This window comes from Tachysurus fulvidraco, chromosome 21, assembly GCF_022655615.1.
Source record: "Tachysurus fulvidraco isolate hzauxx_2018 chromosome 21, HZAU_PFXX_2.0, whole genome shotgun sequence".
Taxonomy (NCBI): domain Eukaryota; kingdom Metazoa; phylum Chordata; class Actinopteri; order Siluriformes; family Bagridae; genus Tachysurus; species Tachysurus fulvidraco.
In genome coordinates, this window is record NC_062538.1 from 8,689,425 (window position 1) to 8,705,379 (window position 15,955).

The 15,955-nt window shown below is 38.3% G+C and overlaps 2 protein-coding genes across 3 annotated transcripts in view; both read left to right on the forward strand.

Annotated features, from left to right (window-relative positions):
• rb1 (retinoblastoma 1) overlaps window positions 1-3,020 on the forward strand; it is a 24,541-nt gene extending 21,521 nt beyond the window's left edge. The window contains exons 25-27 of the mRNA XM_027134117.2: window positions 117-259; window positions 370-416; window positions 1,289-3,020. Of these exons, the coding sequence (XP_026989918.2) occupies window positions 117-259; window positions 370-416; window positions 1,289-1,359 (261 nt within the window). The 3' untranslated portion in view covers window positions 1,360-3,020. The remainder of the gene's footprint in view (window positions 1-116; window positions 260-369; window positions 417-1,288) is intronic.
• Window positions 2,036-15,129, forward strand: cysltr2a (cysteinyl leukotriene receptor 2a). Of its 2 annotated transcripts, XM_027134121.2 has the most exons (4): window positions 2,036-2,157; window positions 10,842-10,904; window positions 12,373-12,425; window positions 12,801-15,129. In XM_027134121.2, exons 3-4 carry the CDS (start codon window positions 12,394-12,396, stop codon window positions 13,789-13,791), a joined length of 1,023 nt encoding a protein of 340 aa, XP_026989922.2. In that variant the 5' UTR covers window positions 2,036-2,157; window positions 10,842-10,904; window positions 12,373-12,393; the 3' UTR covers window positions 13,792-15,129. The 2 variants fall into 2 exon arrangements, with proteins under 2 accessions (XP_026989922.2, XP_026989923.2); XM_027134122.2 differs by lacking the exon at window positions 10,842-10,904 and having other exon boundaries at window positions 2,053-2,157.
• Window positions 15,130-15,955: the final 826 nt, after the last annotated feature.

Genomic DNA, 15,955 nt, shown 5'->3' on the forward strand with positions numbered 1-15,955 from the left:
ATTTTTTTTTATTCTTTTAATAAAACCACAACTTATTTGTTCACCCTTAGTACACGTTGTTGAACTGCACATACTGCTGAGCTGTGTTGTCTAAGCATTTTCCTTCCCTGAAACAGTCCTCAGACAAGTTCCAGAAGATCAATCAGATGGTCAATAGCACAGACAGGGCCCTGAAGAGGAGTCTAGCTGGAGACCCCAATCTCAAACCCCACAAGCGATTACGCTTTGATGTGGATGGACAGGATGAAGCTGATGGAAGGTGAGCTCCTCTAAATGTTTCAGCAAGACAAAAAGCGTATTTGTTTTTGCTTACTGCAGCAGGGTTTTTAAAAAATATCCTTAAGCATTTCAATACTTTGTCTCTTACAGTAAATCAACTGGGGAGTCTACACTGGACAAGAAGCTGGCTGAGATGCGTAAGTGTCTCCATGAGTGCAGAAATCATAAATCTTTTAGCTGGGCCATCAGCAAGTGAATGCTATAATGAGCTTTCCTCTGTTTTACTGTTAGACACAGACTAGTTGTAGGGAACACCATGGCTGTAGTGCTTATCCTTTACTGTAAAAAGTGTTTAATGGGGGGGGAAACAAGATTCTTGTGATTTTTGAAAAGAGTCAGTCTTTGGTGTGTTGTTTTTATGCATTGCTAAATTCCTTTGACTAGCGAAGATGTATCTTACAGATCTGTAATGCCCTTGATGCGATCAGAGAAGGGTTTTATTCTAAAACATGTTTCATGGAAGTATTTAGGAATTGTTTTGTCGTGTATTAAGTTTAAATCTCTCATAGATTCTCATGCTTACCTTGAAATAGCCTTGATGCTGACGTTGATAAGCAATGTCAATCAATCAGTCTCTTCATATTGCTTTTAAAAGATATTCGGGTCTTTTTTTTTTTTTCTTTCTTTCTTTTTAAACACACCATTGTTATTCTTGAGGAAAGAATCAGTTCCATCTGATTTTTTTTTTTGGTTCAATTCCTGATTCTGAAAAGAGCATCAAGAGCATTTCACTGTCAATCAAATAGTATTAGTAATAGTGATATAGTAATTGCTTAGTAAGTGCTATGGCATCTGCTTGTGTCCCAACACCTTAAACGTGGATTATTTGTTTCCTTTTTTGGTTTTGTTCCTTTTATCTGTTTGTTGAATGAAAGATGGAAAAAAGCTCTGACTCTTGTTGCAGATGTCTGAGCTACTGATTTGTCCATCTTCTCTGTCTGTGTTTGTTTCCCTATTTTCTCAGACACCCTGATCTTAACTAACATGTAACACTTGTGTTGTGTACTAGGTTCAGTTCGCAACCGCATGCAGGAACAGAAAATGAAGGAGGAGGCTGAGAAGGAAGACCCAGAGCCCTAATGTGTACAAGCCTCATCAAACTCATCATCATCATCATGTGCGCTTACATAGGCTGTTACTCTTCATTTGCAGTTTTAATAATTAGGCCTTTTTATGTATCCAAATATACACTTGAGGATAAATAAGTGAATAAGATTCAGCAAGAATATCACAGACGATTTGGAGGCATGGAATCAGGGGATAAATTTAGAATTTTAAGTAGTGATGTTTTGGCCCGAAACCCAATTTCAGGACATGCGGTTTAAGCTTCTGAGACTGTTGTAAAAAAAAAACTGCATTTGTTTGGCTTCATTTTTATGCTTGTAAAGCATTCATGTTTAATGAACTGAATAATCCTACTGGTAAGTCAGTCAGAATGTTGTAACGTAAAAAGCTGCATTTTATAGAAACTTTATACAAAATAAGTCTGTATAAAAATCTGTCATTTTCAGCTTTTTTGCTTTTTTTTTTTTTTGGGTGGCATTTTTGTATTGTTCTAAAGGGTATCATGAGTCTGATGCCTGTGTGTCTTTGATGACTGCAACTGGGAGAACTTCACACAAGAATGAATTAATTTTATTATTTTTAGAATAATAAATTTAATCTGCAACTTTACATTTCTGCAACATGTAAGTGTTGAAACATTACCTACATGTTGTAATTACCCACATGACCACAGTCATGTGCTCACTGGGCACACAATCACTTTGTGCTGGAAGAACAAGGCAGAAAACCCGTTGACTTGTACACATGATTAAGTAGGGGCACAGCAAAATTAAGTCTTGGCCAAAAACCAAAATTCGGGATAACGAGATTCAGGTAACTTTTTTTTTTTTTTTTTTTATCAGCTTCTGCTTCTTTTCAAAGATTTTAATTATTTTTTTTTATTTGCCTTTAAAAAAAAAAAAGTAATACATACTTAAGTGTGGAAAAATAACGTATTGAAATGTCAGACCTTTGATTTAAGATGTTTCTCCACAGAAAGAGCTGACAAATAAAACTAGAACTCTTCGGTTTAAGGTGCCTCGATGGCACTAATGGATATTCAGTTAAAAACAAAAAGTATAGTTTTTTCCTGAAAGGTTATTTCTGTGGTAGGGTTATCAGATACACTCTTGGTTTTATAAAATGTGTGTGTACATTTACATACTTTGTATTTGTCTTTTTAATATATTGCATTTTAATTTGCTCCCTGAACAGAGCTTGTAATGTGAGTTTTTTTTCCAATTGAATTGCTAGCTGTTAGAATGTTTTTGACTTTTTGTATTAAGTACATTTTGTCAAAAGATTTGTTAATAACTGACTTGAGATTGTTTTATTAAAATGTATGACTGTCTTACACGATCGTCCTTTTTAGGAAAATAAAATGTACACGGACAGCATTGTGTGATGGGCTGCATTGTGTTGAGCATTGTGTGAAGGGCTGCATTGTGCTGATTAATCAAGCAAAATTTGCCCTTTGCCCCAAAACAGGAATCTGGTGAAAATCGAGAAGCAGAAGTACTTTATACAGTGAGCTTTTTGTTTAACTTGTAATTGCAAACTTATATTTTATTTATAAACATTTAGTTCTTCTTGGACAGCTGATGATGGTTTTGTGATTTTTATCGATCAACACAGCACTGGACATTTTTCTGTTATTTCTAATACTTCTGAATAAAATCGAAATCTGGATCATTTGATCTCATTGTTCCGCGCTTCTTGTTGCCGTAACCCGGCTTTGGTTCCCGTGCAGGAAGCCAAGTTAACTCTCGGGGCCTATCCCAAGCCCACATAAAAATGGGAGGGTTGTGTCAGGTAAGGCATCCAGTGAAAAAACTGTACCAGATCAAATGTGTGGACCAGATGATCCGCAGTTGCATCCTCGAACAGGAAGCAGCCAAAAGAATAACAACATATAATCTAAAAAATTAAGACAGAATACATGTTTATGAACAAGAGGAAGGGAAGTAGAACCGTGAGATTACAGAGTTCTGGAGTCACAAAGGTTCAGGAGTTTAAATACTTGGGGTCAATTGTTCACCACAAGCGTTCAGTGTGACAGGGAGTGTGGAAAAGAGGTGGAGAAAAGTGTCAGGAGTGTTGTGTGACAGGATTGTCAGCAGAAAGGTGTATAAGACAGTAGTGAGACCAGCTCTGCTTATGGGTTAGAAACTGTATCAGTGAAGAAAAGACGTGGTAGAGATGGAGGTAGCAGAGATAAGGATGTTGAGGTGTGACGAGGATGGACAGAATTAGGAACGAGCACATCAGAGGGACAGCTCAGGTTGGCTGTTTTGGGGACAAGGTCAGAGAGGCTAGATTGAGATGGTTTAGACATGTACAGCGTAGGGAGATGATTATATTGGTAGAAGGATGTTGGAGATGGAGCTGCCAGGTAAGAGGTCAAGAGGAAGGCCAAAGAGGAGATATATGGATGTGTTAAAAGAGGACATGAGGGTAAATGGTGCGAGAGTAGAGGATGCCAAGGAAAGAGTTAGGTGGAATGAAAGATTAAACTAGTTGAATAGATATCTGTTTCAGGTTAAAACATGGACATGTATCCCAGCTTCCCACCTCAGAGTGCCGAACACGTATGACTAAAGTGTGTGTCATGTCTAGAATCACTCAGGAGGTAACAAAAGCTGTAGGAATGATCATATGATAGTGAGATATGACCATTTATTAACACAGGGTAATTTTGGATGTGGCTTTTGCATGTTTGTCAAGATTGCACCGCGGATGGTGGCCTTGGCACGACTCTCTCTAGTACTTTCTTTCTTTTTTTTGCTTACTTTCTGTGTGTTTGGTCACCCTACTGTTGCCAGGCTTAATAATGAGAAACCCTATTTAGCTGTCTAACCAAGTCACAAAAGGGTTAACTTTTATTTTCGCATCTTTGATTGACTTGTGGGTGCATCCTGCCTTGATGCCCCGATGACGCCTGAGATAGGCACAGGCTCCCTGTGACCCGAGAAGTTCGGATAAGCGGTAGAAAATGAATGAGTGAGTGAGTGATTGACTTGTAAGTGAGCAAATGGGTGAACTTTATGAGGCAGGGAGTGAGGTGTTGAAAGAGATGATGTCTCACATTGGTGAAGATATTGAAGCTATGAAATAGGTCTCCCCTTTACATGTTGAGACCCAATTGTGACACTTCAATCTCCTACCCCCGAAGATCAACAGTCCCTCATCTCATTCTCGGATGCCACACGGGAAGAAAATTGTAGTATCACTGATTCAGTCCTGTTAACTAATGGAGGGAAAGCTCTGTCCCTTTCAGTGAGTGACATAAACCCAGCAGAAATACAGAAGGTGGTGGTTGAGCATTGTAAGGAGGGAAGATGTTAGCCCACACTTGCAATCTCCAATGAGGTTTCATTCCTTTTCTGGAAAGATTCCCAGACCCAGTAACAAAGCTGATTATGACACTTGGTGCTCACACATCAAGCTGCTTTTAAATGTTCCCAGCATGTCCCATCCTCAGATCTCAAGATCACCCCCCACCGCTTACCTGCAGCTCTTGGACTCAGCCTTTGGTACTGTTGAGGATGGGGAAGAACTTTTTGCCCAATTTATGAACACACTTCAAGATCCGAGTGAGAAACCCTCCACTTATCTTCATCGATTGCAATAAGCATTGAACCTAGCTGTGAGAAGGGGTGGGGCTGCACCTGCCGAGGTAGATAAACACCTACTCAAACAGTTCTGTAGGGTATGCTGGGAAAATTCTTTGCTTTCGAGCCTGCAACTTGAGCAGAAGAAAAGCAACCCCCCTTCATTTGCTGTTACTAAGAACAGAAGAAGACAGACAGTTAGCAAAAGCTATTCGCATGAAAAGAAAAACACTTTGGCACCACCAGACAACGTGGCCAGCTTCAGCTCCAAAGTGCGTGGGCCTGTGCATAGTCAAAGGCGAAGTCAGAGGTCAGTCTCAGTGTTGTCTTGGGAGGCAAGTAGCCCGTTTACAAAACCAATTAACCTATTTTATGGCACAGAAAAAACAAAGGGGGCTGATAACAGGGGAACAGCAAGAAAAAGTCCAGGCAAAGTACAAAAACTAGTCAGTGTTAACACAGACATGCAAAAACACACCAAGAATAAGCAGAATAACAGACCCAGGCCTTTAGAGGAGAAGCAGCACATGTAGGAAACACAAAACAGTCTCAACTTACCTTTAAATGACAAGCAGTTCCTGTTGTGGGACAAACAGGGGCTGAAGAGTCAATAACATCCCTCAGCCATAAACAGCAAAGACAAGGCTGTAGTATGTGCTAGTCTAAAACATTCAAGTAAGAACCACCCTTTTAAACTTCCTAAGGGGTTGTTTGACACAAAGAGTAGAGCTAAAGTCAACATAAAAGGTGAAGAAGTCGACTGCTTACTTGATACGGGTTCCCAAGTAACAACAGTTCCTCAGTCATTTTATGTACAGCACTTTTCAGAGCAGGAGATTAAGCCACTACATGATCTCTTGGAGGTGGAAAGAGCAAATGGACAGTCCATACCCTACTTAGGTTACATAGAAATGACTGTAACTTTTCCAAAAGAGTGTCAATGGATGTAAATACTCTCGCTTTGGTTGTTCCTGATATGCGAGCCACTTCACAGTCTCTTGTGCTTATAGGCACCAACACCCTTGATGTATTGTATGACATGTACTACGAAGCCGGATTGACAAGCCATCAACCAATCCCACATGGCTATAGAGCAGTTCTTAAATGTCTTGAGCTTAGACAAAAACAGACCAACAACAGTGACCACAGTGTAGCGACATTGCAAGGCAGAAGCTCTAAAGTCATTCCAGCTGGTGAAACTGTAAGTAGTTGAGGGAGTTACTGTAGCTTATTGCTTGCAGAATGAGAAGTCCGTTGTCATTGAGCAGCCATCCTTACCCTCCTTGCCGGGCTTGCTGGTAACAGCTAGTTTAGTTGACATTCCCCTGCAGTGACATTCCCGCTAAATATGCGATTGCAGAGATAAGTGCTTACCAGAGCATCTTGTTACAGTAGCACAGTGTAGTAAAACAACCAGAATCCCTCCCAAAGTCACCAGAGACTCAGTCAAACAAAAAGCATGACCTAAACTTCAATTTCGGTGAGTCCCCAATTCCATCTGAATGGAAAGAACACATCACTCAGCAGCTCAACAACATGCCCGATGTGTTTGCACAACATGACTTGGATTTTGGCAGAACAGATAAAGTAGCACACAACATAAATCTCTCAGATGAAACTTCTTTTAAATAGAGTGTTAGACCAATACACCCACAAGACATCGAAGCTGTTCGCAAACTCATTCAGGAGCTTCTTGATGCAGGAGTCATTAAAGAGCCAGCGTCACCGTTTTCGTCACCAATAATGGTGGTCAGGAAAAAAAATGGCCAGGTCCGGTTGTGCATAGACTACAGGCATCTAAATCTCCAGACCATAAAAGATGAATACTCTCTTCCAAAGCTGGAAGACACATTCTCAGCGCTCAGCGGGTCCCAGTGGTTCTCCGTCCTTGATTTAAATTCTGGTTATTACCAGATCGAAGTTGAGGAAGCAGACAAACCAAAGACTCCATTCGTGTGTCCTCTTAGGTTCTGGGAATTTAACAGAATGCCTCAGGGAGTGACGAATGCGCCGAGTACATTTCAAAGATTAATGGAAAAGTGCATGTGGAGAATTTATGGTGCATTATGGAATCCCAGAAAAGTTACACAGTGATCAGGGACCTGATTTCGAATCCTGCATGATAAAAGAGCTCTGTCAAGTGGCCGGCATACATAAAGTGAGAACACCCTAGGGGCAACCCTGTTGAGTGATTTAATCACACCCTACTAGACATGCTGGGTACTCATCAAAGCCCAGAGAAATCTCATTGGCATAATTTTGTAAAACCCCTGGTCCACGCCTACAGTATAATTGCACCAGGAATGAGGTGACCGGATTCACACCATATGAACCGATGTTCGGACGTCACCGTCATCTGCCGGTTGATTTGGCGTTTGGATTGCCAGTGCAAGGGCGTCAGCATACATCACAAAACTAGTATGTGCAAAACTTTGTCACGACTTGAAGACACCTGCAAGATAGCAATTGAAAATGCTGCAAAGATAGCACGCAAGATCAAAATGAGGTATGACAGGCATGTTTGTATTTGAGGAAAACATAAGATTTCAGACAAGTGAGAGTCAATTGTACATGTGGTGGTGAGGAGAGCAGGTACTCTGCCCGTCTACACAGTCAAATCTGAAAATCAGGATGGTCCTTTAAGAACACTGCATAGGGACTTCCATGTGGTTACTTGCCTACCGAGGTCAACAAGGGGCCTGACCCATGCAAATCCTACTGTGGATGAAAATCAATTCTCAGACGATGAGGATGAAATCATTCCTGTTTACTGTTTCAGAGAACCCCAAATGCTCAGGTTTCCACAGTCCGTGACAGTCTAGTGCAGCCTGATCCAACTTTATTTTCGTATCTTTGATTGACTTGTAAGTGAGATAATGGGTGAACTTTATGAGGCAATGAGCTGACCAATCAGCTGCTAGCTAGGCTCCGTTACAGTTATGCCTCTAGTTTCGTGTCTCCGCACGTTTTTTGGTCCCAGCATTCGAGCATAGGAGGCTGCGTTATCCACTTGAGTGTAAAAGAGAGCTGTGCCTGAATCCACTGTTTGTCACTGAGCTAAAGGCAGTGAATTCTGCTAAAATGGTCAGGTTTTGGTAAAGAGTTGGAAACATCGTGCAGAGATCCTTTCCACTGAGTGATACAGATCCACACATTCCAGATGTTTCCCCAGAGATTCATAGATTCTCATAGAGCCAACCGTGTTTGTGACCCTGACTTTAGACGGATTGCCAGGTTCATCTTCATCTTCTTGGTGGTAGGACGAACACTAACACAAACTAAAAAAAAAAGGGCCCCAACGGTGAAAACTGAACTCTTGTCAACAAAGGCAAGAGGAAACAAGGACGAACTGAGCTCAAAGGAACTGAAAAAAGGGTTTTGTTTACGTGCACACTTTATTTTAGTTTGTTGTTTTTCATAAATGTGTTTTTATATGTATGTACCAACCCTGTGTGTTTAATACAGGTTATGCAAACTGTCATTTTGGTGTGGTATATTTTATTTTTTTATTGGCCTTCAATTCTCAGGCTCTTAACAATTTAGAGTTTACTGATTCTGGTCCAAATTCGTATTGATGATAACCTCTAAGACTGCATTAGACTACTAAACCAATGTACATTATTACTACTACGCCGTAATAAGGGTTACACTATCCTGATAACTTACACTAGAGAAGAACTGCTTAACATCGGGCAGTTCACTCCAAACAACCAGTTTTCACAAACCCAGACAGTTTTTTGGAAATCTTAGTTGGAGGAGCAGCTGCACACTATGGTACATGGAGGAGACGCCGGCGAGGCGTTCTGCAGGATCGATATTGTACGTAGAATTTAAAATGTTGAAATCCAGGATGCCTCTTATTTATTTATTTATTTGTTTGTTTGTTTGTTTGTTTGTTTGTTTCAGAGAACTTGATTGTTGTTTTGTTTTACATATCAGCAGCTAGATTTACTAAATAGCTCCATCTTCTGTTGGGAAAAGGAAACTTTAAACCCTGGTACACAGGTTTAAATAGTTGATTTATATTTTATGTTTTTGAGAAATGGATCCGAGTAAGGTTTGTCACAAAAGATAGCTTGCAGATGCAAACAGAAATGACAAATTCCAGACCATAAAATCTAAATTACATAAATTCTTTACAGATGGAAACCTTCAGTGGCTTGACAGGACTGTGTCATCTGTTCGAACAAACCTCCTACTAAGTATTGGTCTTTTGGCAATATTTAAAATTGTTTCCTTTTTTTTTTTACAGTTTGCTTTTTTCTTTTTGGCCTTTTAACTCATGACCACATGCTATGTTCATGCAGCTACATATTTGCATTGTGCCTTTACAAGTCAGATTTTTACATCTGGTGAACATCAGTTAAAAAGTACAATAGTTTGTCTACTATTTACTAGCCCTATCTGGTACAAAACATGCTTTTTTAAATGCTTTTCATATCTCAAAGATTCTGAGAGTTTCCTGTCTCACGTACGAGGCATGATGATTGTTGACGTGTCTCTTGCTTTAAGCATTTTGGTGCTGATCAACATCCTGTTGGTGCAGACAGGTTTCAGGTTTTACACTGAATCAGGATGATTAACGGTTCTCTGAATCAATATAAACACAAATTTAACACCAACATACAATTGGGAGAAGATTTATACGCTTTAACTTGCCGAGGCCTGTGAGATTTTTTGCATCAGAATACTCAAGGAAGCTCTGAGAAACAGGATGTGGATGATCAGTCAGCCCCTCTGTATAGTCATGTCATGTCATTCAGTTCGCAGTAACTGTAAAGGAGTGTGTTTATTGAGCGTGATGCCATACGACCCAATGAAACAGATTTATGATGGACATAAATCATGACATGATAAAAATGAGCATAGTGGGTACTCATGTGGTGCTGTGTGATGCAATAACCATTAGAAATGTTTTAGAGCCATTAGAAACACAGAAATGTAACTCTTGTAACCCGATCAGGGTCTTAGTGCTCTAAAAAAAATAATTTAGATTTTGAGAAAATCTCAAAAGAAAAAGAACATTAAAGAAATTAATACACTGTGGGCAGGAGAAGTGGAGGCTCAGTGATTAAGCAGATGGTTGTGAGTTAAAATCCCAGCACTGCCAGGTTGCTTCTGATTCCTTTAGCGTGACCCTTTTCCCTCGTCGGCTCAGTTCCGTGAATGAGATAAATGCAGGCTGCTCTAGATAATGGTGCCTGATCAATTCCACAAATGAAAGCAAACCGTTGTGTAAAAAGTGTAACATATTTGACCCTATAGTAAAAGAACTGAGATATAACACAAACTAATACATGGACTGAAAATCAATCTAAAAGAAAGAAATTTTGATTTGTCAATCATTTTCACAGAAATGTCCTAAAAATCTTTTCATATCATGCTTATTGGGTTATTGTGTGTAAAATATTAAAAACAAATAAACAAACAAAAACCTAAATGTCATATCTGTTATAGTGAAAACTTAAGAGGTCTCTTTCAGACATCTCTGTACAAACTCATTGCCTTCACTCATTGCACATACCTACCTTGTCTCAGTAAATCTATTTATACATGGTGTTTTGTTCTGGTTTTTTTTAAGCCAGAAACAGGAAATAATAGATAAAGAGGTAAACAGTTCTAACAATGAAATGAGGAACTTAACCAGTTGAAAAAAAAAAGATTTTTAAATGCAGTATGTAGATTTTTCTTCTCTTTTGCTTTTTTTTTTTTTTAATAGTAGGTGTTTGGTTTCCGGGTTTTTTTCCACCTTAATACTAATGTACTGTGTGATTCCAGAGAAAGAGGAATGATTAGTTTGCACCGTGGGAAGCTGCATGCCCCAACACAACTGTTTATCTTCACCCTGCCTTTCTTTTTCAGTCACATGTAGATATGTGTAGCTCTTATCTCTTTCTGAAAATGCAGCTCGAGACGCCTGCATTTCCCTCAACCTGACAGCTCTGTATTTTTGAGTTCAAGCTAAAAAAGGTAACTAAATACTTTTTTGGTATTAATTTAGTGCTAGGTGAAAAGACTCGATTGTTTACTAAATGATTGGCTTGGATTTTTATTTTTCCACTTGTAAATCACAAGACTTAAAATGTGCCTAAGAATTCAAATGTCTGGTGTGAATAGAAACTGAAATACCACTGTTTTCATACTAAAGGCCTTTAGAGCTGATTGTAAAATCCTTTGAAGTCTTGTCGATTGTTCAGTCTGATACTGTCTAGCTCATCTGCAATGGTTTCAACACTTTAGACTCCTTTAAACCTTATTAGTTTATTACGTTCACTGATGTTTCATGAGTCACTTAATCAATTTGATTTCTAAGGACATTTAAAGCAACAAAAATTGATTAAGTCCTGAAGATAGTTAAGAGCACGTGAAACGTGCATGTAACATATGAACGAGCTGGAACTAATAAACAACTCAACAGTAAGCTGCATTATAAAAATGAAAAAGTATCTTGGCAAAAGATTTGTCTGTTTTTAAGATGGTAGTATATTATTACTTGTAAGCTTTTTATCATTCAGATTTGTCATGTTGAATTTTTCAAAACCTTCCTATAATATAACGTAACATAAATAATGATAAGCATTCACATAAATAGGTAGTAAATAAATTGTGATAATAAATAAGAAGCAAATTTGACTAACAGTAACAAAAGACTCACACAACAATTAAACAAAGTGCAAATCAACAAAGAAGTGCAATAAACTCTATTATATTTTCTGTTGATGTCAATTTTATTGTATCCTAACAACATTTTAATCAGTTCGATAAGCAATCTGTACTAAAATTATATCTTTATGGGCATATTTTTTGCACCCTAGACAGCTGCATATGTTGCCTATGCCATTGGCTGGCTCTGGACTGGCATCCCATCCAGGTGTATACATGCATCACCCCATGGATAGGGTCTAGATAAATGAGTGAGAGTGAATGCAAGTTAAAACTTTGAAACAAAATGTGCAAATGAGTCAGCGGATAAAAAAAAATCAAGCAAGCATGAAAAACAGGTTTAGTGTTCATATTAATAATAATAATTAAAAAAAAGGGCAGTGTAACAACCACAACCAAACTCACCCTGACATTAAACACAAAACTACCACACAACAAACAAACGAACAAATATTTCTTGTTTGCATATGCACCTAATAGTTCTTGCTTGCAACTACACCTAGTAATTTTCCATTAAGCGACTCAGTTCTCAGTTCTTTATGTTTGTGGTTCTCACCCAAATGCTACAAATGCAGTAGATCTACAGACATTTTTTTTCCTAATTAAAGAAGTTGTTAGATCTGTGATGCTTTGTTTCTTTCTTTGTTTTTGTTGGCATGGTTCTGGTCTACTTGTCCTCTTTAAAAAGAATCATGACTGCAAATCAACTCAAAGCTCTTGAGACCGATCACATTTACCTTCTGATGAATGAGAATTTCTTTGTATCTCTCCCCAGGTGGCATCGCTGTCATCCACGATGACTTCACCCCCACCCCCCCATGAATCGAGGTAAGTCATATGTATTGACTTTTACAGTCACCAAATCTCAACCTAGTTGAACAGATATTGGAGATTTGAGAAACACACTGTCAAAACACAGACTGAGACAAAAACCTTTGGAAGAATGATGTTTATCTCTCTACACTACAGTGGAGATGTGTAGCATCAAAGACAGTGTGCATTAAAGCTGTTTGGCAGCTTGTGGTGGTTTCAGCACCTTATTAATAATCATCGTATTGTCGTAATGTGTCAACGGTCTATATATCATATTGAAAATAATCAGGTGTATTCCTTTGAATATGTTCTTAAATGTAGATGTTTTTGTTTTTCTTTCATGTTTTTTACTCAACGATGGATCTCTTTTCTTCAAATCCTGCTCTCAAGAAACTGCAGCATTACGGATTTCAAGCAGTTAATGTTTCCCATCACCTACCTGTTAGTCTTTATTCTAGGTGTTGTCGGCCACTCTGTCTCCCTGTACATCTTCTTCAGTGTGTGGAGGAAGAAGAGGGGTCTGACTACAGTCAATCTGTTCATGGTTAATCTGTTGGTGTCCGACCTTATGCTGGTGTGCTCGCTGCCCTTCAGAGCTTCTTACTACCTGTCAGGTTCTGTTTGGAAATTTGGCAAGCTGGCCTGCAGTCTCATGTTCTATGTCTTCTACCTGAACATGTACACATCAATTTATTTCTTAGTTTCCCTAAACATCATGCGATATTTGGCACTTTTCCATCCCTACCGCTATAAACACTTGCAAAAATGGTGTAAAGGACAGTTGGTTTGTTTTTTAATCTGGCTGTTTGTCGCAGCGACCTCAAGTCCTTTGTTGATTTTGGGTCAGAACAAAAATGCAAGCCAAGAGGGTGCTCAGAAATGCATGGAGCTACAAAACAATAACCAAACCATCCAGCGTTTAATCAATATTAACAATGGAACTCTGGCTGTGGGCTTTGTGCTGCCTTTAGCTTTTATCTTGTGGTGCTCCGTGTCGGTAGCTTACAGATTACTGAAGCCTGGTCCGTCCCAGCGCACGATCAACATTTCAAAGAAAAAAGCCTTTGCTTTGGTCATCATCAGCCTCAGCTTATTCGTCATCTGCTTTTTGCCATATCATGTCATGCGGATAATCTTCTTATACAGTGAACTGAACGTGAGCAATGACAGTTTTTCCTGTGAGGTCATCTGGCCAGTGCGTAAATCCGCAGTGGTGACACTTTGTTTGTGTGTAGCCCACAGCTGCCTGGATCCCATCCTGTTCTTTTTTGTAGGAGAACATTTTAGAACTTTCTTTAAAAACCTGCTAAGGAGAAGGACATATTATATGCACGAAAGAAGATGCCAGCAGGAGGCAGAATTGCAGAGCCTCCAGAAATAAGACTTCAAAGTTTTTATTTACTCAGATTTAAATCATGTACCAACAAGTATGACGATAAGTTATCAAGTAATGCTAAAGGTTATGATTAAGAAGCATTTCATTATCCAAACATTAACTATTCTATAGGATGTAAAAGGTTTAGGTGGTAATGTTCAGTCTTCCTACACTGATGTGAAAATAATGTTTGCTTCATAATATGTTATAATGATGCATCTAAAACTTCCTCTTATGGACTGAAACTAATATTACACTAATGTTAAAAAAATATCTGTACTTGAGATAAGCAACAACTATTCATACTAGAAACCTGGAACGTTTTATTAAAAAGTGAAATAAAGAAAGCCAATTATTATTTAATGTACCAATATAAATTCAGAATAACATTTTTAATCTAACCAAAATAAATAAATAAATCAGCATCTATAATCCTTGGAAACCCATAATATAAATATTGATTAAAAAGTCATGAATTGCAGCATCTGCATCAACCCTGATGTGTAGGATTTCTATAAAACCCAAAATGTCTCTTCATGCCAATGAAGTCAGCTGCTTTGGTCTAATCTCTAATAATAATGACACATTTGTCTGTGAGAATTTTATGAATCTTCTGAATTGAATTCTTTAAAAAGCAAGTGTGGCAAGCATTTCCTTTCACATTTAGCCTACACATAGATGATGGTTATTATATTTTGGAATTAAAAAATGACACTATACAATTTTTTAGTGATTCTGAGTAGAGATTGTACTGAAAAATCTGAAGAACTCTGAATGTATCCCCAAGTGCCATGATGAAACAGTCATGAGGACTGTTCCAATAGCAAGACCAAGAGGTACTTTGGCTGCTTGGGATACGTTTATTAGAATTACTATCACCTCCATTCTGCAAGCAATTCCATATTTGTTCTGTCATAATACAAAGTGAAAACAATAAAAATAAAGAAAGGCCACTGAATAAGAAGGTGTGTCTAAACCTTTGTCTGGTATGTGCCATAATTAGACCAATGTTCTTGTCTGAAATTGAGAACTCGTTTTCACACAGTTTGTGATCAGATTTGGTCAGGAATGTTGTTGTGACTTACTCATACAGTGTGACAAGTAATCATTTTAAAGCACTGCTAAAATCATGGTTTCTATTTGTTTGCAACAAAAAAACACAAATTGAGAACAAAAATAAGGCCCAAATATGTTGTTCTCAAAGTTCTTTAGAATACTGTATGAAGTTGTACATCTGCACTGATATTGGTATCTAATAACATGCTTAAGTACTGATTAATATTCTCAGATATCAGGCGATAATATGTGAAGAAAGTCATTGTTTTCTGTCACACTAATGAAAGCACAACACAAAATGTCACTGATCTGGAAATATTTCACAAATTATGCTTAACGTAAATCAGACTGTAAACGCTATTTTGTTAAAATATCCAGAAAATGATCTATAGAATCTTCCTACGGTACCTGAGACCTGATGAAATATAATTGTAACTTTTAAACAGTGTTTTAAACAGGCAACACAAGGACAGCCAACCTGAGCACACAGAGCAGGATCAGTGTTGATGAAAATGCACCCAAAACAGAGCACTGTATCTCCACAAGCTCTGAGACATGTCTCATGCTCGTTGGCTTGCTTGTCAGAGTCTGCACATTTGCAGTTGTTTACACATTGTGCTCTTTTTCCCCCCAAAAAATACACATCTTCTCACACCACTGCTCATGCTGAATCAAAGGACAGAGTAATTCTGGATGACAAAGACACAGTATAGGTGATTTAAACCACTGCACCTGAAAAAATTGTTTATTGTTAATATGAATATGTTAAAAAAACATTTAAACCCTTGGATAAAAGTGTTCTTTACTCAGTCTGAAAACTATCATCGATTTAATCCCTAATCGGAAGTTTTTGATTAGTCCCTGCAGAAAAAAAGCTCAGCCCAGCACTGAGAAAGCATGTGTACACCTCATACAAAAAAGCTCTGTCTAATATTCTCAAGTTGAACCTTCATTACCATTTATTATTAATATAAACCAACTATGGTGGGAGGTGAATAGGTTTACTGACTAACCTCTTGCAGTTCGAATCCCAGTACTGCTAAGCTGCCACACTGGGCTACAGTATAGAGTAAAGCCTTTAACCGTCACCTGCTCAGTTGAATAAATAAGATAG